At 53.0% G+C, this 25,943-nt stretch overlaps 1 protein-coding gene across 1 annotated transcript in view; it reads left to right on the plus strand.

The window, feature by feature from the left end:
* Positions 1-25,943, plus strand: part of Cdh22 (cadherin 22) — a 123,185-nt gene that overhangs the window by 70,795 nt on the left and 26,447 nt on the right. Inside the window, exons 4-7 of the mRNA XM_032904814.1 lie at positions 6,745-6,864; positions 17,249-17,416; positions 20,183-20,376; positions 21,745-21,998. Of these exons, the coding sequence (XP_032760705.1) occupies positions 6,745-6,864; positions 17,249-17,416; positions 20,183-20,376; positions 21,745-21,998 (736 nt within the window). The remainder of the gene's footprint in view (positions 1-6,744; positions 6,865-17,248; positions 17,417-20,182; positions 20,377-21,744; positions 21,999-25,943) is intronic.

The raw sequence follows: 25,943 nt of genomic DNA on the forward strand, positions 1-25,943 counted from the left end.
GAGGCTCTGTAGTCAAAGCTGAGACAGACCTGGGAACCAGAACCCCGACGTTCCTGAACGCAGCATCCTCAGCTTTCTTCAGGGGACAGTCGCGACCCTTCCTTGGGAAGTACTTGACAGCTTGAAATCGTTCTCATGCCCCTAATCTCACTTCATCCTCTTCCCAGGCTCTCTCTTAAGTGCTGACACCCCCCATTTTGCAGCAAAGGGAACCGAGGTCCAAGAGCGGAGCGGAAATAAAAGCATAAGAGTGTGCAGTCTGTTTCCCAAATCTGGGGCTTGAAGGGGAGGGGGTGATAGCAGAGAGGAAGAGAGGCTGGCTCCCAGGGGTATCGTTTACAGAAGGCGGTAAGCAGTAAGCGGGAGTCTCCAACTGTCCCATCCGCAGCCAGAGAGAGTGTGGCTCAGCAGCCCTAGGGCCCAAGCCAGGAATCAATCGCTGGCCTCGGCAGAGACGACTTCTAAAGATGTTTTTAATTAAAGTCCAGGAAGATCTATACACGCTACATCCTCTTGCCTAGCAACAGCATTAGCTCTTGCTCCCCCGCTGAAGGGACAGCAGGACAGGAGGTTTCTGCTGAGGACAGGTGGCCGAAGGCCCTGGCCCTTTGGAGTCGACCCCCCAGGGATCCCAGGTAATCTGGACAGGGAGAAGCACCCCTATGCTCACTTTGTCTCTTCCATCAACAAGCTATTCAAAAGCTGGCAGGATAGCCCAGCAGGTAAAGCACTTGCCACCAAGGCCTGATGACCCAAGCTCTAGCCCTGGGAACCATGGAGAGACAGAAGAAGGAGGAAACCAACTCCACAAAGTTGTCCTCTGACCTCCACACGAGTGCAGGCCAAGACCCACACGACCCCCCCCCAACCGCAACACACATGCCACATATACAAATGAATAGAATTTACAATTAAAACCAATAAATAAAAGGGAAACAGTCCATCCAAGCTCGAGCACAAGCTCTGGGTTAGGCTCTGAGGCAACATGGACCCAGTGCAGGGGTGGTGGAGCCATGTCCTGCCCTCAGAGGTCTAACACACTGGGCCCTTATTGCTGTCAGGTGAATGAATGCAGCCCAATTACAGGCAAAGACCGTACAGGTTGAAGGGGTGGCTTGGTGGGTAAAGTGCTCGCCCTGTAAACATGGGGAGCTGAGTTTGGATCCCCAGCACCCAGCCAGAAGTAGCGTGGAACCCCCCAGGTCCTGGGGGCTGCAGAGGCTGGAGTGTCCCCGTGGCTTGCTAGCCAGCTACTCTAGCTGAATCAGTGAGCTTCCAGGTCCCATGTGAGACCTCGTCTCAAAAACAGAAGTGCATGGGGATAAGAGAAAAGACTCTTACGTCAACCCCTGTCCCTTCCCGCTATGCCACGTTTGCCTCTTGTCATTGGCCAGACTATTGCAGTTGCTGCCATGACTAATGTCCCAAACACTCCACGTGCACAGCTCACAGAAGATCCTGTGGGCTTTAATGTAGGGTATCAGGAAAGCCCTTTGGGGGTGAACATTAGGTACACACAGTTTTGGGGTTTTGTTTTGTTTTTCGGCTGTGCCTGGGGTTCATAAAGAAAGATAGAGTGAGGGAAGGGAGTTCAAAGCCTCTGCCAAAGGGTCCCTCACCTCTTAAGGCCAGACCTCACCCTTCTGCCCCATGCTCTGCTTCATGTCTCCTCCAGTTTTCTGCGTGGTGCTGGCTTCATTCCCTGACTCTAGCTTGCTCCGTTTCTGGTTCTCCACCTCTTTCTGCCATAGTAGCTGTCCCACTTTCTGTCCCTAAGTATCTATCCCTCATCTCCCCACTCTGACCCACTTTCCTGCCCCTCCTCTTCTGTGTCACCTCCCCCGTTGCTGGCCTCCTCCCCTGTCCTGCAACCTCCCCTTCCCTTGTCGCTACTCTCCCACCTCTCCTGAGGACCGTTCGTCTACATTACAGCGCCCCAGCTGGGCAGCTAGAAGCAAGGTCATGCCCAGCCCAGCCAGCCCACATTATAAGTGATGGTCCAAGGGGGAGCTGGGAGGAGGAGGGGGGGTGGAGTTGGAGCAGGGCCTTGTTTCCTTCCTAATGTGAGTGTTCCCGGGGACTTCGACAAGTGGTTTTTAAATTTTCATAGAAAGCATTCCACACGGTGCTGGCAGCAGCAGGGGGTGAGAATCTGTTTTTATAAATGTTGGAGAAGCTAAATGTAAGCCCAGGGTATCCCCAGGCCCAGCAGGGCATCATGGGAGGTAAAGGAAGACAATTAGAAATATCTTCATAATAATGACACTTGGTCGCCTCAGCCAGGGGAGGACTCAGAGCTTAGCCAAAGCACTTAATCTTGTTAATCTCATTACAGGGGTCTCCACATCCTGGATGCGGGGAGGGAGAAGATACTATTGACTCTTTACAGATTTAGGGTGGGGCGGGAGTCCTGCAGCCTCGTGTGGGGCCTGGGAAAAGGCTGGAGTGAGAGTTTACCTCTGGGGCCTTCCAACTCCACTGCACTGCCTGCTCCAGGAGCCTGCTGCGGCTTCCTGTACCCCACGGATAGCCTGTGTTAAGAGGCCAGACAGGAGGATGACATCAGAGCCTCCTGGATAAATCAGAAATGAGTAGCAGGCAAGGCCCCTCTCTCTGCTGTTGGTGTCCAGGGGGGTCTCCTACTCAGGGCCAAGGACGTAGCCCCAAGTGCCTCCTGACTAACCAGAGGACTGAAAGTGAGCTCTAATGATGTACACGTTACATATCTGTCCTGTTGGCCTCTTAAATCCATCATCTCTAAACTCCAGGGAGTCTCAGATTACACAGAGGGAAACAAGCCAAACAAAGGCAAGACTGGCCGGTCCCCTGAGTAAGGTGAGGACACACTGGGATGTGACCCAGGATTGTGGTGCTGGAGTCTACCTACACTCGCCAGATGTATGAGGGACATCACCTCTTAGAAGGTCCCACTTCTCACATTAGCCTCTGCCAAGAGGAGTTTTAAGGACCTAGGGCACACAGCAGGCTTGCCGTTCTGCTCGATGTCACTGTCAGTGCAGGTCCAGCATGTCTGGAGGGTGACATCCTAGCCTGGGAGATCTGGGCTGGAATCACTCCCTACTGCGAAGTAGAGAAATTACCTCAGGATGCCATTGAGCACTTCTGTTACTGTTTCCTTACTGGTCAAGTCAGGGGCCAGGTCCACACTGCATCCATTTTGAGCCCTGTAGGGAACTTATAAAAAAAAAAAATGCCCTTGCCTGGGCGCCACCCGCAGAGTCCTATTTAATTGGTCAGGAACGAGACTCAGTGTCAGCTTTATTTTAAAACTCCCAGAGGATTCTAATGTGTGGCCCAGGCTCTCTAAGGACCAGACATCCCATATTTAACATTCTGTATGGATCCCTGAGCCCTGACATTCTGATTACCCAAGAATCAGGCCATTCCTAGTTCAGTCTTAACCTAGGCTCTTAAGAGATATTCAAGCAGAGGGGCCAGGCAAAATCCTAGACAGCAGCCCTCCCTCCCATATCCCCAACCCAGTCCATCAGGGACAGGTTGGCTTGGAGAACTTGAATCCCACCCCTGCCTTCTTCTCCTCTCCCCTCCCTTGTACTTTCTCAGAGTCCCCCCTCTTTCAGTCACCAGTTTACATCAACTCTAACCAATCCCCTCCTTCTACCTGGAAGGCAAGGCCTGTTAGTTTTGACACCAGATCCACCCTGCATTGAAATCCTGCCTCCCAGACAGTCAGGACTATGGAACTTGGGCGGGTACTGTCCTTGGTGCTGATCGTGGGAATCTGCGTTCTAATGGGATCCAACCAGGCAGCAAGCACTCTTAATTTCTGCCTCACAAGCGAGGATCCCGAGGCACAAAGAGGTAAAGAGGTTTATCGCCCAACTCAGCCTTGGCCCCCTCATCTGCAAAGTGGGTTTTGTTTTCTTGTTTCTTGACATAGCCTGACCTCAAGTTTATGGTAACTTTCCATCCCAGCACCCTGACTTCTGGAATCACGGGCGTTAGTAATCTGGCTCTGGAAATCTTAGCAGATCTGAGTGCAAGGCTTTTGTGTCGATTTCTCGTGGTGGTGTATGTAGAACACTGTGCGTAGTATGAAGTGGTTACTCTACATAGGTAATGTTCTCCCTGCTGTTGAGCAATGACCGTGAGTTTCCGCTCCTGAGAACTTTCAGAAATCCTTTGGATTATGTGACACCACATTGATGGCCTGATGTCTGACTATGGCATGAGTGCTGACACGAAAGCCGGAAATCAAGATTTGTTCCCCTGTATCTGTGTCGCCGGCTTAACGTGAGAACAGAAGAAACAAGATGCACAGAATTACCTGCTAGGCAGAAGCTATGGCGGTTGATTTGGGGGACAACACCAAGGTGACCTCACAGCTGCCTCCAGCCTGGCACCCTTCTACTTGTCAATTCTGGGGAGCTTCTGACTGGTGGGGAGGGGTTGTGTGGCCTAAGAAAGCCATTTCTTCGGGGCCTGGGGGAGCTGTGGTGAATCACTGACCCTTCACCATCCCCATGTGTCGGCATTAACTGTAATGGCTGCCATAAAGAATCTCAGATTGGGGAAATGATTCCAGCATCCCCGAGGGAATCCCTGGGATGCAGTCAGGGAGAGAGAGAGAGTGAGCTCAGCCACGTCCCCAGGGAGTCACTCAGCCCAGCATTGTGACTTGCCTGTGGGATGGAAGGAACAGGCAGGGAAGAGACAGAGAGACTCTGCCTTGTAACAGTTACACCAGCCCTATTTATTGAGCACCCATGGTGAGACTGACACTTCATGTATCCTCTCTCACTCCAGTGCTTCTGTGAGGGAGGCCTGGACGCACTGTACACAGCAGCGGGGCCTCCTGAGACTGCCACCTGCAGCCATTCAGTTCCTCTAACCGTTGGGAGCTGTTCTTGGTCCTGAAACAAAAGGCTTCTCAGCCCGATCTTGGGAGTTTGCAGGAGTGCACACAGGAGCTCGGCACTTCTCAGATCAAGGTCCATAGGGCTCAGCACACCAGGTCACTTCTCCCACAGTCATTATGCCTGTGCTGACACAGGTCCTCAAAAGGGCTCTGCCAGTGTCTTCAAATCCTACCATGTCCTCTGTCTGTACACTCAAACAATCTTTCCCATGTGGTCCATTTCCTCACCTGTAATAGATTTCCGAGGCTCACTGTGCACCTCTTAGACACTCTATGGACTAGTGATGGACCACGAGGCTGTGACCCTAGGTACACAGTAGGTGTTCAGCAGAAATCTGTTACTTCCTTCCTCTGCACCTGGAGCTGTGTCCTTGGCCCCGAGTTGGCAACCCATGACCATCAAGCATCATAGGAAAGGGGTTGTCCTCACACCTCACCTTCTTAGGGCCACTCAGGTGTGGCTGGCATGGCGCTGTAGCCAACAAAGAGAGGTGCATTGCAGGGCCTCCTCCGGAGGCTCCAGCGGCTGGGAGGGGGACCCAGAGAGGAAAATGAGAAATGCAAAGGAGAGAAAAATAAATACATGTGTCTGTCTGGAATGATGGAGGGCCCCGGGCTGGAGGCGGGAGAGGCGGGCAGCAGGCTGGGCTCAGCAGAATTGCTGTACTGGCACTTGCAGACTCCCTCATTAGCCAAGCAGTGAACTGCCCTCACCTCCCAGCAGGCTGCTTGCTGGCCCAGAGAGCCCAGATCAGCCCCAGGAGGGTCTCACTAGGTCCCCAGCAGGGCATCCAGCTGAGGACATCACCTAGATATAGGATCTCAGGCTCCTCCCCTTTGGGTCTTGTCCTGAGCCCCCTAAACTCTCTCTCTGAATCCTCCATCTCCCTCCCTACCCCTCCCACACACCTTTTTTTTTCTAGAAAGGCTCCCATAGACCTTCAGTCTGCCCCTCCCCCACCGGTCCAGTCTCACGTCCCAAGCCCTGCTTTCGTCAAATTGAACATGATGTCAAATTAGAGCCATCTCTGGGACAGGCCGGGAGAAGCTCCCAGTTTAATGAGGCAGCGTCGAAAATCAATAACTTAATTGCCGCTGTTTGATGGACTTTTATCCAATTTATGCTCTCCCCAGCAGCCTACGTGCAGAGCATGAGGAAAAGTGTGTGCGGGCTTGAGGGGGGCAGCGCTGTCTGGGCATCAGGGGGGAGGGGCAAGAGGGCATCGTGGCCTACAGCTAATCATTTTCCAAAAGGAAGCTGACCACTGCCATCCTCCTGCCTGGGGGCCAGGAGATAGCAGCGTCTGAGGCCTAGTGAGCTTGGTTGTCTGCTGCAGAGACGGAAGACAGGTGGCAGAGTCCAAAATGAATCCAGAGGGGCTGGGGTGACTAAAAGCCCCCAGGGGCCTTTCCAGTCCCAGCTCTGACTTTGCCTCATAACTATATAATGACTGTGATCCCTGCGTCTGCCTTTGAGGGACTGCCCTTAGCTGCGAGGTACTGGGAATGTCAAATCTATTCTCCCACTTGCCCTGTAGACCAAGGACTGGCATCCTGCCCATTTTGGAGGAGAAACTGAGATTCCCTTACATCTGGGAACCAAGGAGTACTTGAACCCAGCTATGACTCCATGGCCATCTGCATCTCTAGGAAGTCCATGGAACAGGAAGCAGGTTGGGCCTCAGTTTGAGAACAGGGCCGTGAAGTGGGTGTCCAGTGACCTCTAGTAGATTCCCAAAGGGTCTCTTATTCTCATGGCTTCCCTAAGACAGGGAGGGGACAGGGCTGCAAGGTCTCAGGTGACCTCTGTATGACCATTGTCTTGCTTGGTCCCCCGGGCCCAGGCACGTCCGTGATGCAGGTGATGGCCTCTGATGCAGATGACCCCACTTACGGCAGCAGTGCCCGGCTGGTGTACAGCGTCCTGGACGGCGAGCACCACTTCACAGTGGACCCCAAGACAGGTGAGGGGTGGGGCTGGGGCAGGGGGCGGGGTCAGATTTGTACTGCCCAGGCAGACCACTGAGCTTGCTGACCCAGCAATGCTGAGGAAATGAAGAGCGTGTCTTGGGTTCCAAGAAAGAGACTCTGGGGTTGTGGAAAGGTGGACGGCCCCACAAGGAGAGGAGGGAGCAGGGAAACATGGGGGGAGCCTCCTGCAAGAAAAGAAGTAAAAGGGAAAGGCAGGAGGCACAGTCGTCTACACCCTGTAAAGACCTCATGTATCTAAACTTGGGTCCTTGACCTTGGGACTAAACCAATCCCGGTGTGTTACGGAATCACAGGTGTGTTCTGGGAGGAGCTCCTCTGAAGCAGGGATTATGCTCTGCCCCCTTGGTAGGTGCTGATCTGATGGAAAGATGAAGTGATATTTCCTTATTTACCCCTCACACGCATAGGCACCACCAAGCGAGTGACAGTGAAGCACTCACCATCCCCTTCTTCATTCACTCTGAGCTTAGACCCTCATGATCCTCTGGGGTGCCTGGGAGAGGGTCAGTGAAGACAGAGAGGCTCAGAGAGGCAGATGACGAAGCTGAGGTCACACAGCTGGGAGAGCTGCTGACAATGATTCCGCAGGATGTTGTCACTGCCCCTGGGATAGGAGGAAAATGAGGTAGTTATCCGATGCCATGTGTGGTCCTCGGAACCGAAGGGGTAGGATTTGCTGGGCTGTTTAGCACTGAGGTACAAGACATCAGATGGAGAGGACAAAAAGCACCCAGGAAGAGGGCATGGTGCAGGGGAAAGCTAGGGGTGGGGAGATGGGGCTGCACGTGACCAGACTGGCAGTGCTCGGGAACTCAAGTTGAATCTATGGACAGTGTGTGTGGGGGTGTGTGTGATGGATTTGGCTTTGGGTTTTTTGGGTTTTTTTTTTTGCTCATGTGTTTGTTTGGTTCGGTTTGGGGAGGAGAGGGAGGAATCTAGTCTATGAGCTCAGTTTAATTGTGTTCTCTTACACATAATATCTTCATTATTCTCTCCTCCTTGCAAAAAGCAATACATTTCAGGAAAACACTCAAACATTAAAGAAACATTAGGAGAGAGTGCTTCACTCCCCGTCCCCAGCTGCCGCAGCCCCACAGGTAGCGGCCGCTATGTACAACCTGGACAATCTCAGACTCCTTTGCTTGAGAAACATTAAGTCTTTTTTTTTTTTTTTAAATAGATAGAACATCTCGCGGTTCAAAATTCAAAAAGTTCAGACGAGTATTTAGCAGCAATCTGTCACCTCCTCTGGTCCCCAAGCCACCCTACCTGTGTCCCCAAGGCAACCGATGTAATTTTCTGGTGGATATTTGCAGAGCTGTGCTATGCGTGTACAAGGAAATGGGGCGTGTGCGTTTGTCTCCTTTGCTTTGCTTGTGAGGTAACTATAAACACACCTTACCCATAGCTGCTGCCTTGGCTTAACAATACATCTTGGAGATGGCTCCATATCGGTCCATAAAGAGCGCCCTCATTCTTTTATTTAATGCCTGTTATGGATATACTGAAATTTATCTCAGTAGTCCCCTCCTGATGGGCATATACCCTGTTTCCAATCATTTGCTACAACGAACAGCGCTGCCTCGAATAACCTCGCACATCCATCATTTTGTGCCGGTGTGAGTGTATCAGCAGGGTAATTTCCAGGACGTGGAAATGCAGGGTCACAGAGCGCATGCATTTGGAATGTCAACAGATAATACCTAGAGGTACCGGATTACCCTCCCCACCCTTGGATTGTGGTGCCCAGGTTTGCCCCTCCTCACTGACGCTGTGGATTCATTGATGACTTCTGAGCTGGGAAGTGACATGCTCGGGTTTTCATTTTAACAAGATCCCTCGGGTGGCATCAAGTGAGCTCAGCTCTGAGACAGGAATTGGCGGCAGAGAGGCCCCAGAGCCTAGGTGTCCGGCACAGAGGCCCCAAAGACAAGAGTCAAAAGTTGGTGCTTGCCTAATACCTGCACGGATGCCTCAACGCCTGGCTAGTTAGGACACTGAAGTAGATGCAGGGTTGGGAATGAGTGTGTCGAGATGCTAAAGAAAGAGAAGGAGCTGCCGTGAGATCCTGCAAGGAGCAGACACTAGGCAGACTGGAGACGCTGAATCTTCCCTTACCCTAGTTTCCTATGCTCAGTCTGTGTGCCTCCCATGGAAACAAGGGGAAGCAAATTAAGAGAGCTCTACAGGAGAGGGGTTGACCAGCGTGTCCCGGGGGTTAACTAACATGTCCCGGGGGCTGGAGCAGAGCTAAAAAAAAATCCAACATCAGGCACCGGAGAGATGGTGCAGCAATTAAGAGCATTGGCTGAGGACCCAAGTTCAGACCCCAGCACCACATGGCCTTACAGCTATCTGTAACTCCAGTTCCAGGGATCTGACTTCCTTTTCTGGCTTTCACAGGCACTGTATGCACATAGCACACCTTCGTACTCACGGGCAAGCATTCTCACAGAGGAAATAAAAGTAAAGTACTTTAAAATAAAAACCCAGCTTTCACTGTGCCCTCATTATGAGGGGAGAGGTGGGAAGAAGCTTCTAGAAGTTTCAGCCATCCATCTGAATCATGAACACAGAGATCCAAGACTGACCAAGGCTTCGGAAATCCTGCCATAACTATGGGAGACTAGCGTGAGGGAGGAACCAGGGGCTCCAGCCTGCCCTTGCAAGAGCTTGGCATACCCCTTTTTCTCTCTGCATCTCCAGCTTCAGTCCCTCCTCCCCAAACCCCCCTCCCCCGCTGCCCGTTACTCATGAGCATGTAGCAATGCAGGGCGAGACCACCTTGGTTCATTCAGATACTAACTGAGTGGCTACTACGGGCCTGAGCATGCGCTGTGGCTACTACAGGCCTGAGCATGCGCTGAGCGCTCAGGAAACAGCAGCAGCTTATCCGAGACTGCCCTCCCAGAGGTTCTGCTGGAGAAAGAAAACAAGCACAGGCTGATTAAAGCGTAACGCAGGATGCCCGTGGGTTCAAGCAAGGAGGGTAAAGGATTAGACGGAGCTGCAGAAACTGGAGCAGGCTTTTCTGTGACCTTGGAACACGGATGCAGTTGGGGACTTCTAGGGATCCGCGGTGCTGTCCCGAGGTCAAGGAGTGTATAATGTGCTCAGCACAGCCCGGGCTGCAGGGATCCCTAGGAGTTTGAAACCAGCCTGAGCTGCGTAGTGACAGGCCAGAGTAAGATTATGGTTTTTTTTTTTGGTGGGGCGGAGGGTAGGAGAGCCAAGATTGAATCTTGAGAGGTGGCAAGGACAGACAGGTGAAAGGTTAGACTCCATGAGCTTGAGGAGGCTTCTGCTTTCTGAGGGGCACCACCCACTGCTCAGAAGGGTCAGAGGGAGTGACCAGTGAGAGGTCCACAGGCCCAGAGAAGCAGAAACAGTCTCTCGGAAACCAGAAAAGGGAGTCCTTTCAAATTGGGTTGGGTAGTCCCAGCGGGGTCCTTGTTGGACTCTCCACTGCTGGATCTGAAAGAGTCTACTCTGTCATTTCCCAGGATGCTTTGGATCTTCCCTATGGTACCCCAGGTACCCCAGTCCTCACTATCACAGCCACCCTGGCACCACTGCCAGCCCCAGCTCCATTTCCCTAGCCAGGAATATTCCGCCGATGTGGGGCTATATTTAGCTGCCACTGCGAGGTACAGTCTGTTCTCGCTGCGCAGCTAGCAGGGAGCAGAGCCGCAGAGAGGCCTGAGAGGAAGGTGTGAGAGGAAGGAGGAGGGGCTGCGCCACAGGGCCGAGTGCCAGAGGAGGAATTAACTTGTGTGTTTTAAAGGCCAGGCCTGACAGCCAGCCCCCCACAGGGGCGACAGGGATGGCATTTTCGGGCTAATGAGGCATCACACAGGCTCCAGGGCCCCTTCTGCAGCATCTGGAGGAGATGGAGGGGTTGGCAAAGACAACTGGATCTGGGCACTCTGGGTGAGAACGAGGCAATGAGTACCACAGCCAGGTTATAAATGCCAGCCCCTGCCTAGCACCACCTCAGCATGAACCGAGAGACTCCCTCCGAGATGGCATGATCTTGACTAAAAAGTCACACCTGTGCCAGGGATGGCCATTGGTCCTCGAGGGGATTCAACTCAGACTTGCTAAGCATCTGCTGTGCTGTGTGCTGGGTCCTGGGGTTGACGTGGTGAAGTCAGCTCCACTTGTACGTACCCTTGTAGATTTTTCTTCTGACAGAAACTAGGAACAGACATCTGGGTAAGGAGGGCAGGAAGGAGGCAGAAGAGGCCACTTGAGCAGTCTGAGTGCTAACTGAGTACTTCACCCCAAGCCCTGGAGATATCTTTAGGCTGACAAAAGACCAGCCTGGATCTCCACACCCTGGGGCTTGTCCATAGGAGTGCCCAATCCAGGATACAATAAAATAAAATAAATAAAATAAATAAAAGCGCAAGGAGCAGCTGAAATGTGGGAGCTGAGGCCGAAGGGATGATCCCTAGAACCACAGAAGGCTAAGTGGAGTAGTAGTAGTGTGTGTGTGTGTGTGTGCATTCGTGTGCTCGTGTGCACATGTTGTGTATATGCTAATGCATTTGCAGGTATGAGTGCGCATGTGTGTATGTGTTTGTGTGTGTGCACACATGCATTCATGGGTGTATGTGTGCACGTGTGTGTAAGTGTGTATGTGTGTGCACATGTGTGTTAGTGTGTGTATGTACATGTATGTGTATATACACATGCATGCGTGTAACCTCAGCATCCTAAGGTGAGATGAGAAGCAGAGACAGGAGAACGTCCATAAGCTTGCAGGTCAACGCTTAGGGTGTGAAGCAGTCAGTAGGAGACGCTGTCTCAAGCAAGAAGGAAGGTGAGGGATGGACACTCAAAAAGTGCATGTGGCACGTGCGTGCCCACACCCACAAGTAGGCTGTCTTAGCCACTCTTCCAATGCTGTGAGAAAGCACCATGATGAGGAAACTTATCATAGGAGTGGTTCATTTGGGCCAATGGTTCCAGAGGGTTGGGCTCCACATTGGCCAAGCCAAAGTAAGAGAGCACATTCAAAAGGCTGAGACTCTTCTGGAACCTCAAAGCCACCCTTTGTGACATCCCCTAATTCTTCCCCAAACAGCCACCAACTGGCGACTAAGTATTCAAATGCCTGAGACTTATGAGAACATCTCATTCAAAGTAAGACACACGCACACACACACACACACACCATACACCATACACATACACATCATACACACACATACACACATACCATACATACACACACACAAACACACACACCATTCACCATACATACATGCACACATATATACACACCATATACACACATATACATACATACACATACCATATATACACACACACTATACACACACACCATACATACACATGCATACATATACATACCATATATACACACACACACACCATACATACACACACACACACCATACATACACACATACACAAAAACAATTTTTAAAAAGTGAGCTCCTAGCAGCCCTGCCTCACTTACGCCTCTGCAGCCCCCAGGGCAGGTGTCCTCATCTCTTTTCTCTGGCCATGATAAAATGCCCTGGGGAAAGACTTAGTCCGGAAAGGTTTACTCTGATTGGCCGTCCATCACAGCAGGAAGCCGAGCAGCAGGCTAGATGAAGCCAGTCGCATCCCCAATCTTTCACCTGAGAATGGGAAGAGGGTTAGTGCGCCTTTGCTCCCTCTCCCATTCCACTCAGTACAGGAATGGTCCCGCCCATAATTAAGGCCAGCTTTCTTAGATCAACTGACATAATCAAGCAAATCCTCCTACTTCCTGGGTAATTCTGCATCCTGGCAAGAACCCATGAGACCCCATCACGTACTATGGAACCGGGAACAGATTCAGATAAACCCCAAGATCTTGCCCAAAGTCAGGTGGGTGTGTAGCCACGCCCGTGACTGACTGGCCCATGTCAGTACTTCTTAAAAAATATTTGTTTTATGTAAGTTCACTGTCATTATCTTAAGACACACCAGAAGAAGCCATTAGATCCCATTACAGATGGTTGTGAGTCACCATGTGGTTGCTGGGTGGGATTTGAACTCAGGACCTCTGGAAGAGCAGTCAGGGCTCTTAACCACTGAGCCATCTTTCCAGCCTCCAAGTCGGTCCTTTTCATGCTCCTCATATCGGATGCTATGCACGCCCAGCATATCACAGACCCTCAGCAAGTGTCAAGCAAATGGACAAGATCATGGGATTTGATCATGATTTGGGAATTGTGTTCCCTCCTCCACCCTCCTCCCGGTGCCCTAGCACTCAGGACTTGCACCTCTCGGTATCTGTTGGGGATTGGCTCCGGGACTCCAAGGCTGTTGGGGCGTAAGGTGGCGTGGTACCAGGATGTTACCTCACACCACCCTTTCATGTGCTCTAAATCGTCCCCAAAGGACTAAGGACACTGCACATGAAGTGAATGTAGGAAATCGGCGTCTCTCTCTCTTGCCCGAGGAATAGCACTGAGGGGAAAGCACTGGGCGCTCAGCGCAGGCGCAGTGATCTCTCTCATGTCTTCCATATGTGGTTGGCTGTTTCCAAAGAGGATGAATCTGCAAATTTGAACGCTGCTAAAGCAGATACAGAAGGCCCACTGCAGTGTGGCTCGATGCCCTCACCCCTCTCTCCTCTAATGACTGAGGGGTGGAGTCAGCCCGCTTCCCCCACCCTTGAATCCGGTGGTTTGCTTTGGCCCCATAGAAAGTGACAGAACCATCTACATACAGATTCGTGTAGATGGCATGATTAGTTCTTAAGAGGCCTTTCGCTACCTTGTGCATGCCTGTAGGCATACATGTAGAGGTCAGAGTGTGGGCGTGAGAGGCCGGGTTCTCTCTTTCTACCATGTGGGGAACAGAACTTGGACCATGAGGCTCGGAGGCAGGCTCCTACACCTGCTGAGCCATCCCACCAGCCCATGGCTTTGCACAGCACAGTCTGAGACCTCACAGAAGGGTGGCAGTTGACTGGAGGGAGCGGGAGCCCGTGTGTCCCAGCAGACAGAGGGAGTATGAGGTCATTGGAACCTCTCAGCCAAATGACTCTCCACTCTGATGCAGCTGCATGAATTAGCCCAGACCCAGGCAGCTCAGGAGAGCTAAGCTAACCAGATTTCCCTACTAGTTACATAAGGCTAACCAGATTTCCCTACTAGTTACATAAGGCTAAGTACCAAGCTAGCCCAAACTTCATGGAGCAATGGTTTATTTTCTGTCACAGCCGTGACTGACTGGGCGCTTCTCTGGGGGAAGGGATTTGTGGGACAGCCCTTGGCTGTCAGGCAGCTGAAGGCTGACTCAGCTGGGCCTCTCCCCCACCCCCAAGTCCCTTCTTTCATCCTGCTTCAATGTGCAGGGGCCTCAGGAGTCTTAGAGAAAAGACCTCATCGTTCAAGGCTAAACAGGCCTCCAACTTGTCCCCTAAGTCAGAGCACATCCCATGCCCAGGGCCAGAGTCGGTGAGCAGGGATGGTCCAGGGTTGTGTGTACTGGGCAATGTGTTTCATCAGAAACTATCACCATAGCAACTTCGCATAGTGTATGACTCAGGACAAGGTCCAGAGTCCACATGGGCCCTGTCGCCCACTCCAGAGTTTCCAGAGGCTCCTGAGGTACCATGTCTCCAGTTGCTCTGGAGCTGGAAGTGGTGGGGACAACAGGGAAGCCAGCTGCATGAGCCCCTTTCCACTCCCACTCAGGTGGAACCAGACTTGTGCTCTAGTCTCCACTCAGAGCCGGGATGCTGAGCTCTGAGAGACAATCATTCGGTGTAGCCCTAGATGTAAAATGGCCTGTGAGTGTCCAGCTAGTGAGCTCCCTGCTGAGCCTAGTGCACATCTCTGTACTCCAAGCACACTCGGACTTAGAGGCAGGAGGATCGGGAGTTCAAGATCAGACTGACATACATGAGACCCTCTCTCAGAACAACAACAAAGCCAGCCCTCTTCCCTGCCTTCCTGCCTTGGACCTCGCCTGCTGGCCTCATGGCCACCATATCTGTTTACCATTTGTCCCTGCTCCTTGGCTGCCAGCATTGGCCACTCCCTCTGGCTCTGACAAATATCATCCTCCTTCCTCTCTCTGTCTCCCTCTCTCTTCTCTCTGGTTCTGGCTTCCCCCACTTCCTTTCTCTTTTTTTTGTCACAAGAAGCCTTCCCCCCCACCCAAATGTCTCTCTCCCCTAGTCTTTCTTGCTGTCCCTCCCTGGGTCTCTCTTTGTCCCCAGGATCCTTGGCTTCTCTCCCTCCCTTCCTCTCTTCCCTTGTGTTCTTTCCTTCCTCCTCCTTCGATCACAAAAGCAAATCATCCTGAGCACTGAACCCCAGTGCCTACCCACAAGTCACACCACACACATACCATACATACAACACAGTACATACCAGACACGCATCACATATAGCATACATACAACACAATACACAGCAGACATGTATCACACATAGCATACATACAACACAATACACACCACACATGCATCACACATAGCATACATACAACACAATACACACCACACATGCATCACACATAGCATACATACAACACAATACACACCACACATGCATCACACATAGCATACATACAACGCAATACACACCACACATGCATCACACATAGCACACATACAATGCATATCACAAACATACTATACAGACACCACATACTATGCACATATACATATTACACATATATACCACACAAATACACATACCACAGACCACACACACATACACACTATACACACACACACACTATACACATATACTTTCACACACCACACCACACACACACACACACACACACACACACACACACACACACCAGCCTGTCCCATTACCTTTACTGGAATCTAGGGACTTGAGGACATCAGGAGTCAGAGCACAGGTTTTATGGGGCGCATCCTGGGGCTGCCGGTGCATAACTCCACCTGGTGCTCAGAACCAGGCACCACCTGTCACCACCTGTGCTTGGCAAGTTGGAGGGGGCATCAGGAGAGGCTCTGCTTGCCTCAGCAACCTCCACACTGGGGCTCTTACAAGAAGGACACAAGGCCCGGCCCAGCCCAGCCCAGCCACCTTCTCCTCAGAGGTAAACTTCAGCATTCGAATTTCTGCTTCTACACTAAGGGTAGCTTGGAAGAAGTCTACTCAGTTCTTCTCTGTGGCCTGGACAGAGAACCCACGGTTTTGCTATGGGGGAGGTCTGGAGCACACGTGAACAGGCGTGTGTGACTGCAGTCCCTGTGCATGAGGTATACACCTGTGCACAGGCAAATGTGACCCCTCAGCGACTCTTGCCTAAATTTTAAACATTCTAAGCAACTGCTTGCTACCACAGGTCACCGACGAGTCAGGTGACACCTGCTCATAACAGATCCTGGGGGAAGCCAAGACTCACTGTGGGACTGGCTACCCAGGGAGGATACCCTGGGTGAATTCTGGTCCACAGGCTTCCTCTCAGTGAAGCAAGGAGTCTTTTGTTTGAAGCACAAGTCTATACGGGGCACTGTGTGCACACGTGTGGCAGGGTGTTAGTGTATAGAGGCGTGTCTGTGTGAGGGAAAAGGTGGAGAGAATTCACCTGTTTGTGACTGTCCAGTGTGGGAGTGTGCATGTGAGAGGGGTGTGAAGGGTCTGTATTCAAGTGTGCACTGGCCGATGATCTCTGGGGGCCCAGTGGCCACCCACGTTAGCTACCGAGGCAATCTATACAAGAAAAACATTTCGCCAGGCATGGCGGTGTACACCATTAATCCCAGCACTCAGGAGGCAGAGGCAGGTGGATTTATGTGAGTTCGAGGCCAGCTTGGTCTACATAGTGAGGTCCAGGGCAGCCAGGGCTATCTAGAGAGACCCTGTCAAACAACCCCCACCCCGAGCATTTAATTGGGACTCACAGCTCCAGACGGTTAGAGTCCATGCCCATCATGGTAAGAACCATAGCAGCAGCAGGCAGGCAGACATGGCGTGGAGTAGTAGCTGAGAGCTCATCTGGTTCATAAACAGAAGCAGAAAACTAACTGGGAATGACTTGTATTTTCGAAACCTCAAAGCCTGTAACACACCTCCTCCAACAAGGCCACGCCTCCTCCAACAAGGCCACGCCTCCTCCAACAAGGCCACACCTCCTTCAACAAGGCCACGCCTCCTAATTCTTCCCAAACAGTTCCACCAAGTGGGACCACACATGAAAATAGATAACCTTTGGGAGCTATCCTCAAACCACCACCCCACATGTTACTTTTGCACCCATGTCTCTCTCTTGACCTTCAATACACAGCCAAGCATGACTGAGGCATGCTTTAGCCCCACCAGAGTCTGCCACCATGTCCCCACTCTCCCTTGCCCACAGGTGTGATCCGGACAGCAGTGCCTGACCTCGACCGTGAGAGCCAGGAACGCTACGAGGTGGTAATCCAAGCCACGGACATGGCAGGCCAGCTGGGCGGCCTCTCAGGCTCCACTACGGTGACCATCGTGGTTACCGACGTCAACGACAACCCACCCCGCTTCCCACAAAGTAAGGAGGGCTACGAGTGTGTACCTTTCTATCACTCTGCATGAGCACCTACCGGCCCTGCTTCCCTTGAAGCTTCCTGACTGAAGGGAGACTGCCATATGGGTGTTCCTGTGTCCCCACTCACCCTGTTGTCCCTCAAGTCTGCCTCTCACAGAGGGAAACCCTGGCCAGTCTGTTTTTACAGACAGAAGGATTGCTGTGGCTTCCCCATATGAGAAGCTCCTGCTCACTCTACCAACCTGTTTTTCCTCTTGGTGGACGTCAGGGCCTCTTAGCTACTGCTGGATCCATGACCCAAGCTTGTAAAGATGGGTTGAAGGTTCACAGCCACTGCCCCAGGCAAAGGGACACCCATAGTTAAGCCCAGGGAAGCTGAGTCTGAGGACAAGGTCTCTCTCTTCCTGGAGCCTGGAGGCTACTGATCTGTGCTGATGATTTGGGAGGCCTGCCTCTTCGGGCACAAGTTGGGATAGGGGCCCTCTCTGGATCAGGCCCTCGCCTGGCTCGCCGGGGCAGGCTGGCCCAGGCTCAGGCCCCGCCAGCACTGCAAAGCTGCAGCTGGCAGAGACGGAATGCCACCGAGAGTCGGCTGATTGCTATCAGGCGAGTCATTACCCGAGGTCTGCTGCTCTCATATTAGGCCCTGCCACAGGGGACTGACCCCCACAAGATAAGCGAATCCAATCCCTTAGCTGAGCTCACAGCTGCCTACCACCTCAGCCATTCAGCACGGGGTGTGCCCCAGCACAGGATAATGACACCGGGCCCAGAGGCAGGCAGGCAGGCAGGCAGGCCACAGCACTCTGGTTCCCAAAGGGAAAACTCGAGGCCAGCCATCAGTAACAGGCTCTGGGCAGTAGGCTGTGCATGAGGGGCAGAGCAAAGAGGAGATCCAACCAGAAAAGCTGCTACATGCATTCCTTCCTCCTCTTCTTCCTTCTATCTCTCCCTCCTTCCCTTCTTTCCTTCCCTCCTGTCCTTGTTCCTTTATTGTGACTATAAAGACAGGCAGAAAATAGAAAGGCCATGAGCCCTACCAGCAGGTCCCAGAATCCCCCGTGTGCCTTCCCCAGTATCTTCCCTCTCCAACAGTACCAGCCAACACTCCCTTCTACACTTTTCTGAGAGTCCGATCTCATCTCTACATATCGTCAAACACTCTAAGTCGGCCCCGTTGTGAACCTCGGATATGTGAAGTCATATGGTATAAAGCGCCGTGTGTGCCTTTGACTTTCAAAATTCTGTTCCCAATCTCAGGTTGTTTCTTCTAGCCGTGCTCCTTTTCCTTGCTGTATGGTATTCACCACGGATCTATCCTGTCAGACACCAGGCAGCTTTGAACTTGTGCACTTTGAACCTAGTTGCCCGTGTTTCCCAGTGGCCATGCGCAAACACTTCTCTAGTGTTGCCGGGAAGTGTTTCCTCGTGAATCAATGTGCGTGCCCCTTGTACCACATCCCCACCAACACCGGATGCTTTCAGACTCTTTGGAAGAATCTGGAGACTGCCATTTGTAACTGCAGCTGGCTTTTATTCCTTTCCTCCTTAGCTACCAATACTCTGCATGTTGTGGGGCAGGCTGTGTCGCTCACCAACACAGCCCACTCAGGAGACAACTTGCTGCACTTGGCGACTGACAGCCATGCCCCCTGTCTCCCACAGCACGAACTCAGCCCAGATAGGAGAGAATTTGAAAGACAGTAGCACCTGATAGAATGTTCTTGGGGGCCTGGGAGAGAAAGGAGCAGCTGAAGATGCAGGGAGAGTCCCAAGGGCATTGGGGAGCTATGGTGAGATCAGAGCAAGAATCCTCTCCAGGTTGCTGTGTGAACATGAGAAAGAGGTAGTCACCCCACACAGAGGTCCCCAGGCATTTGGTGACACCAAGAAGCCAACTCCCAAACTTCACCTAGGCTGAACATCATTCATCCGGGCCCTCTCACCTTGACGTTGGCTCTGATCAGAAGGCAGAATGCTGCTGGCACGTCATCTGTCTCCCCTTCACTCATGGGGTCACCCCTGCCAGATAGTGTTCGCTCCAGAGTGCTCGCACCTGCTGTCTCCTCTGTCTGGGACGTGTTTCCCCAGCTATTGCCGCCTCAGGCTCATGCCCTCCCCCCTTTCTCAGCGAGGCACTGCCCTCTTATACTGTACACTGTCTGGGACATCAGAGGTTCTCAGGGGTGACACAGAGGCCATCAGTATGAGAAGCCAGTCACTTCTGTGTACTCCAGTACATGGTACTCTATACCTCACAGACAGCGGCATCTATGTTGTCATAGCAACACTGCTGTGAGGAGGGTGTTCCTCCCATTTCACAGATGAGGGAACTAAAGCTCAGAGGTACAGGCTCCAGATACTGAACCTTCATTGTAAGTCCCTCTCTCCCCCTTGTTGGGCAGGTGAAGAAACAGACCTCAAAGATAGCAGGGTTGGGGGTTGGGGATTTAGCTCAGTGGTAGAGCGCTTGCCTAGGAAGCGCAAGGCCCCTGGGTTCGGTCCCCAGCTCCGAAAAAAAAAAGAACCAAAAAAAAAAAAAAAAAAAAGATAGCAGGGTTGGCCCCATACCATCACCCAGGAAGCCTGGGTTGGAGCAAGAGACTTCTGCACTTCTTCAGAGGACAGGGACATTGCAGTCTGTAATTCCCACCTGGCCAGGGAACCATGCCCTTGTAGATCCAACCCCACCCCGGCACACCCAGGCCCCTCCTCCTCTCCTCAGCTCTGGCAAAGGCCTGGGCCAACCTCCTGGCATGTCCCCCACAGAGATGTACCAGTTCAGCATACAGGAGTCAGCGCCCATCGGCACGGCCGTGGGCCGAGTGAAGGCGGAGGACTCAGATGTGGGCGAGAACACAGACATGACTTATCACCTGAGAGAAGAGAGTGGCAGTGGAGGAGACGCATTCAAGGTCACCACGGACAGCGACACTCAGGAGGCCATCATAGTGGTGCAGAAGGTACAGGCTGCCTTGGGGAGGGTGGGAAGGCAGGTGCCAGGGCCAGCTGTGGCAGTGAGGGGACCCCACCTTCCCCCTCCAGGGTTGAGGGCTTGGTGTCTCATTCCCAGTTCACGAGAGATAAAACGAGGCTGAGAGGAGATAAGTGATCTACCCAAGGTTGTGCAGGACTGTCTTCCTGGACTTGGCCATGGCTGCAACCATTCAGGATGCCGAGCATTGAGGGCTATGGCTTCAAACATGCTCCCCAGTGGAAGGCCTGACTCCCCTGCCCTGGCCCACATGGTGTTGCAGACCTCTGTGTGCCCCCGAGAGGTCGTGCCCTGCCAAAGTCACTCAACTGGGACAGCCCAGTAGGTACACAAGTTCAGGGCTCTGGCTGTAAATCCAGTTGGCTTTCAGGTTTTTTTGATCCTCATGTGCCCCAACTGTAAGACAGGGCCCCTGTCACAAAAGGGGGATGGGGGACCCAGAGAGCCCAGAGCACTCCAGTTTTCTAGAGCCCACAGCACCGGAACTCGTCTCTGATGCTAATTTTCTCTCATCCCCACCGTCTGCCGTCTGGTGGCTCCAGTGGGCACCTGAGGTGTCTGGTGGCTCCAGGGGTCACCTGAGGTGTCTCCGGAGCCTGGCGAGCCCCGCCCGATGTGTGGTCTGGCTTTGGAAGCCATCACTTATTCCTAGGCCAGCACCCAATTCCTTACATCCTGATTTCTCAGGCAAAGAGACAGAGAAAGAGGGGACTCGGGGCTGTTGAGGAAGGAGCCCCGTGTGACACCACCACGTGACCATAGTGACGAAAGCTGTGCCATTGAGTTCATCTTTGCAGGAAGGCTAGAGCCAAGCTCAGGGCCAAGGTGCTCTCTTTCGTTGGGAAGCCTCATTCGCTTGCCCAAAGCTGAAAAGGTCTGTTTGTCCATAATCACCTCACAACTGGCTGCAGACGGCCATGACTAGAAGTCAGGGCTTCATACTTCAAATCTGTGTCCCCACGTCTCTTTGGGAGCCATTCTGGCTTGACCTGCTCAAGGTGTTGCTGCCCCTTTCTGGCCCCGATTTCCTCATAGGTAAAAGAAAATCGCTCCTAAGATGCTATTAAACGGAGTGACTGCTGAAAACGGAATGAGTGGAAGAAACCTGGGGACAGGCACCTTTTAAAGTGATGCCCGTGTGTTTCTAGGCAGAAACAGTTCCCTAGGAGCCCCTCTAACACCGGAAAGCGTTGGTCTGGGCCTCTAACAGCTAGCACTACGGTGGGCTGAGCCAGTCGTGGGTGACCTTGGCTGCAGACCGGCTGTGTCCCCTCTTCTGACAATGCCATCACCCATCAGCCCCGTCACTGACCCCGCCCCTCTCCGCCTCCCCCAGCACCTGGACTTCGAGTCTCAGCAGGTCCACACAGTGGTACTGGAAGCCCTCAACAAGTTTGTGGACCCCCGCTTCGCCGACCTGGGCACATTCCGAGACCAGGCAATCGTGCGCGTGGCCGTGACCGATGTGGATGAGCCCCCCGAGTTCCGGCCACCCTCCGGCCTACTGGAGGTGCAGGAGGACGCGCAGGTGGGCTCCCTGGTCGGCGTGGTGACGGCGCGGGACCCCGACGCCGCCAACCGGCCCGTCCGGTGAGACCCCCGCCCGGGGCCACGCCTGCTGCCTGCTGTCCTGCCATGCACCACCCCAGCAGACTGAGAGCAGTGGGGAGGAAGGGAGATACTGGGAGCCAAAGAGCCCAGGAAGCAGAGAGGGAGCAGTTCCAGGCAAGACAGGGACCAAAATGGAGTCAGTGCCCAGACTGCCGGAGGAGCTCTCTGATCACTTCCTCCTCTCTCTAACCCACCTCAGGTCTCACTGGACACCCCAACCCCCACGTTCAGAAGGATCAAAACCAAGTAAAACTGGCCCCTGTTTTCTTGAGTCAGCCTTTCCAAGGAGCTCTTCTGCCCTTCGTTAGGTCACGTGCCCCTCCCCAAACCCACATACTAATCTTTACTTTAAAATGTAACCAGCCTCCTCCCGCCCCCTGTACTCCCTCCCTAGCTGTGGTCACAGCTCCGCCCAAACCAGCGAGAGCCCTGGCTAGCCCTCCTTGCCTCTGTCCTCACAGGATTGTATTGTGCGGTTCTGAGGGTCCTCCATCATCTACAGACCTGTTTAGAACCATGCCAGGCCCGGCCTGCACAACCTCACACGCCAGGCCAGCTTAGCCTATGACATGCAAAGATCCCATCTCACTTAGCTACCGTAGCCTGTCAGACCGAGAGACAGCCTCAGAGAATTCTTGGAGTTGAGGAAATAGACCTGAGCTGGGCTTCCAAGTCTGGTCAGGGTGGGCACTCTAGTAGAGGAATGTTTGTGCGATGTCAGGAGCCTGTGGCTGTAGTTTACAGAAAGGAGCAAGGCACCAGGGCCTCACAGATGGGGTAGGCGCTCACCTTTCAAGCAGAAGCCCAGGATACAGCCATAGCCCCTTGCCTCCCCCGCACCAGGCACAGCCTTTAAATGCTGCTTGGCCTCCTGCTGGCCTTCTTCAGAAAGGGCAGTGTCACCCCTGTTTGTCAGAAAACTGGAGACCAGAGCAGGTCGGCTTGTGTAAGCATCACGGGTGGGGGGGAGTGGGGGGGAACGAGGGGGGCGGTCAGTCAGGTCAGTGCTCCCATCCACAGCTCCTTCCTCTCTGCTTTGCTTTCCGTTCTCCCCCATTCCCTCTCCTCTTTCATCCCTGCTGAAGGGACAGACTTTGAAACCTGCGTCTCACCCCCCTTCATCTCCCTGTGCTGGGCCCCTTCTCTGGTGCGCCTCAGATGTGGAAGAGCCCGCAGGGAGCTTGAGACAGGTCCAATTTAGCACCGCAAACATTCCCCCGGCTTCCTCTGCACAGCTCTGAGCCAGGCCCGGGGACTCAGCCAAGGGCAGCCCCAGGGCACCGTTCCCTGACTGTGGGGCTCAGACCTCAGCAGCAAGGCCAGGGCTGGACTGTGTGCAGCAGAGAAGGGTCTTCAGGGGGCTGAAGGGTCCCTGTCGCACGTGCTAAGACAGGATCCTGCCCGCATCAACAGTTCTTAAGTACTGATAGAAGCTGTGAAGATGCTTTGGGGTCACAGGGGGTCACTTTGCATGGAGTGGGTAGGCTCCTGGGGTTGGGGGGCGGAGACATTGTGAGAGGTGGGGATGGCATTCCAGGGAGGAAGAACGGAAAGGGCAAAAGTCCTGAGGTGAGCAGACAGAACGCCCATCAGTTCCGAGAATGGGGAAATGAAATGGGCTCCTGAGTGAGAACCTGATACAGTACCGTGGCTCAAAGGAGGGACTTGTCTAGGGGTGGAGGCCCTGGTTACAGAGCCAGAGTGGAGCCAAGGATGCTCAAGCCTTTGCTGGTCCAGCTTCAACACACTGTCACATACACCGTCACACACACACTGTCACACACACACTGTCACACACGCTGTCACACACACTGTCACACACACACTGTCACATACACCATCACACACACACTATCACAACACTGTTACAACACTGTCACACACGCTGTCACACACACTGTCACAACACTGTCACACACGCTGTCACACACACACTGTCACAACACTGTTACAACACTGTCACACACGCTGTCACACACACTGTCACACACACACTATCACACACACTGTCACACACACACCATCACACACACACTGTCACACACATACTGTCACACTGTCACACATACTTCACACACACTATCACACACACTGTCACAATATTGTCACAACACTGCCACACACGCTGTCACACACACAGTCACAAACACTGTCACACACACTGTCGCACACTGTCACACACGCTGTCACAGACACACTGTCACACACAATGTCACACATATACTGTCACACACACACTTTCACACATACTGTCACACACACTGTCACAATACTGTCACAACACTGCCACACACGCTGTCACATACACACAGTGTCGCACACAGTCACACACATACACACACACTGTCACACACTGTTACACACACTGTCACACACACACTGTCACACACACACACTGTCACACACACACACACTGTCACACACACTGTCACACACACACACACTGTCACACACACACCACTCCCAGTCACACACAGCATATACTCCTGCACACAGCTCAGACAGGACCCATGGCCCTGTGCATGCACAGGAAGTAAACCGGCTTCCTTGCCTGGCCATCAGTTCTTGCCACACAGGGCGCCCTCCCACTCACTCACTCACTGGTTCCCACTGCCAGACGCCAGCCAGCCAGGGCTGAGGCCTGTTGCTCAAGTCTTAACTACTTAATGGTGCTCCCCCGTAGCGCCCCCACCCCGTGGCTTTGGGGACAGCTGCCTATTCTTAGGCTCCAGCCTCTGTCATCTCCTCTAAGAGGAACAAAAGGAAAAAAACCTGGAGGAAGTGGGGGGGGCAAAAGAGGAATGGGGGTGGCGGAGAGAGAGAGAAGTGGGGGAGACAGGAAGGGAAGAGAAAAAGAGTAGAGGGGGAGAAGAAGGGGGGCATTGGATTGTAGGGGTGCTAACCTCATCGAAGGATGAATTTATTGATGAGGTCAAAGCTTAAATGGCTTATTGGAAAACATAGACACACACATTATAAAAATTCACAGCGCCCATGGCACATCTCTCTACAGTTTGCCACGTGCCTTCATTCCCTTCCAATAACAAATATCAAACCACCTCCCCTCAGTCCTGTCTCCATTCCACCCCTCTATCTGCAAAGGGGCAGGGCTCTCCAGGATTCCTTTTAGCTGAGCAACACCCAGGGTTTTGTTTTACCCCTCTCCCCTGCAAATACATGCCAGGGTCAGAACAGGACCAAGGAGACACAAGCTCTGTCCACTGAGGCTGTCTTTGGTTAGTTCTGCCAGCCCCAAAGAATTCTGGGTCTAGAGTCCCACCTCCGGGTGGGCGCAGTCTATGTGCATAGCAGAGTAACTGCACCTCAGCTGAGAGGAGCCCGGCTGATCCGCACGCACCTTCCTGTAGAGAAAGACAGGCTCCCTCGAGAAGATAAGCTCAAGGCTGAGACTCAGAGCCTGGCAAGAAGAATCGTGCCTAGTGCGTGACGCAGCCTGCAACAGCTGCCCTCAGAGAGTTTATCCTGGCGGCCTCAGTGCCCTCATCGGCAAAGCCGGGTGATGACAGCAGCTTATGGGATTTCTGGCAGGGTCCCGTTCTCTTACAACCCTCAGTAACCCAGAGGAGGCTTTTGTTGGATGCTCAGGTCCCAAAGGGCAGGGTAGGGCAGAGGATGGCTGGCAAAGGGTACTCTCAGAAGTGTCCGATGCGTGCCAGGGAAAGGGGGTCAGTTGGAGTCTGAACTTCCAGGTCAGCACCCTGGCCAGGACACTCAGCAATCCAGGACAGGGAGCAGCAATGGCTGGAGGGTGGGAAGAGCTCAAAATCCTCCACAGCCATGGAAAAACCCACGTGTGGCCATGTGCAGCAAGCTCGGGTTTGGACCTTGTCAGAAGAGAGTAAGGTAGAGCATAGCAGGGGAAGAGACCCAATGCCCTCCCCCACCCCCACCTCTCGAAAGCGA

The sequence above is a fragment of the Rattus rattus genome, chromosome 5, assembly GCF_011064425.1.
Source record: "Rattus rattus isolate New Zealand chromosome 5, Rrattus_CSIRO_v1, whole genome shotgun sequence".
Lineage (NCBI taxonomy): Eukaryota > Metazoa > Chordata > Mammalia > Rodentia > Muridae > Rattus > Rattus rattus.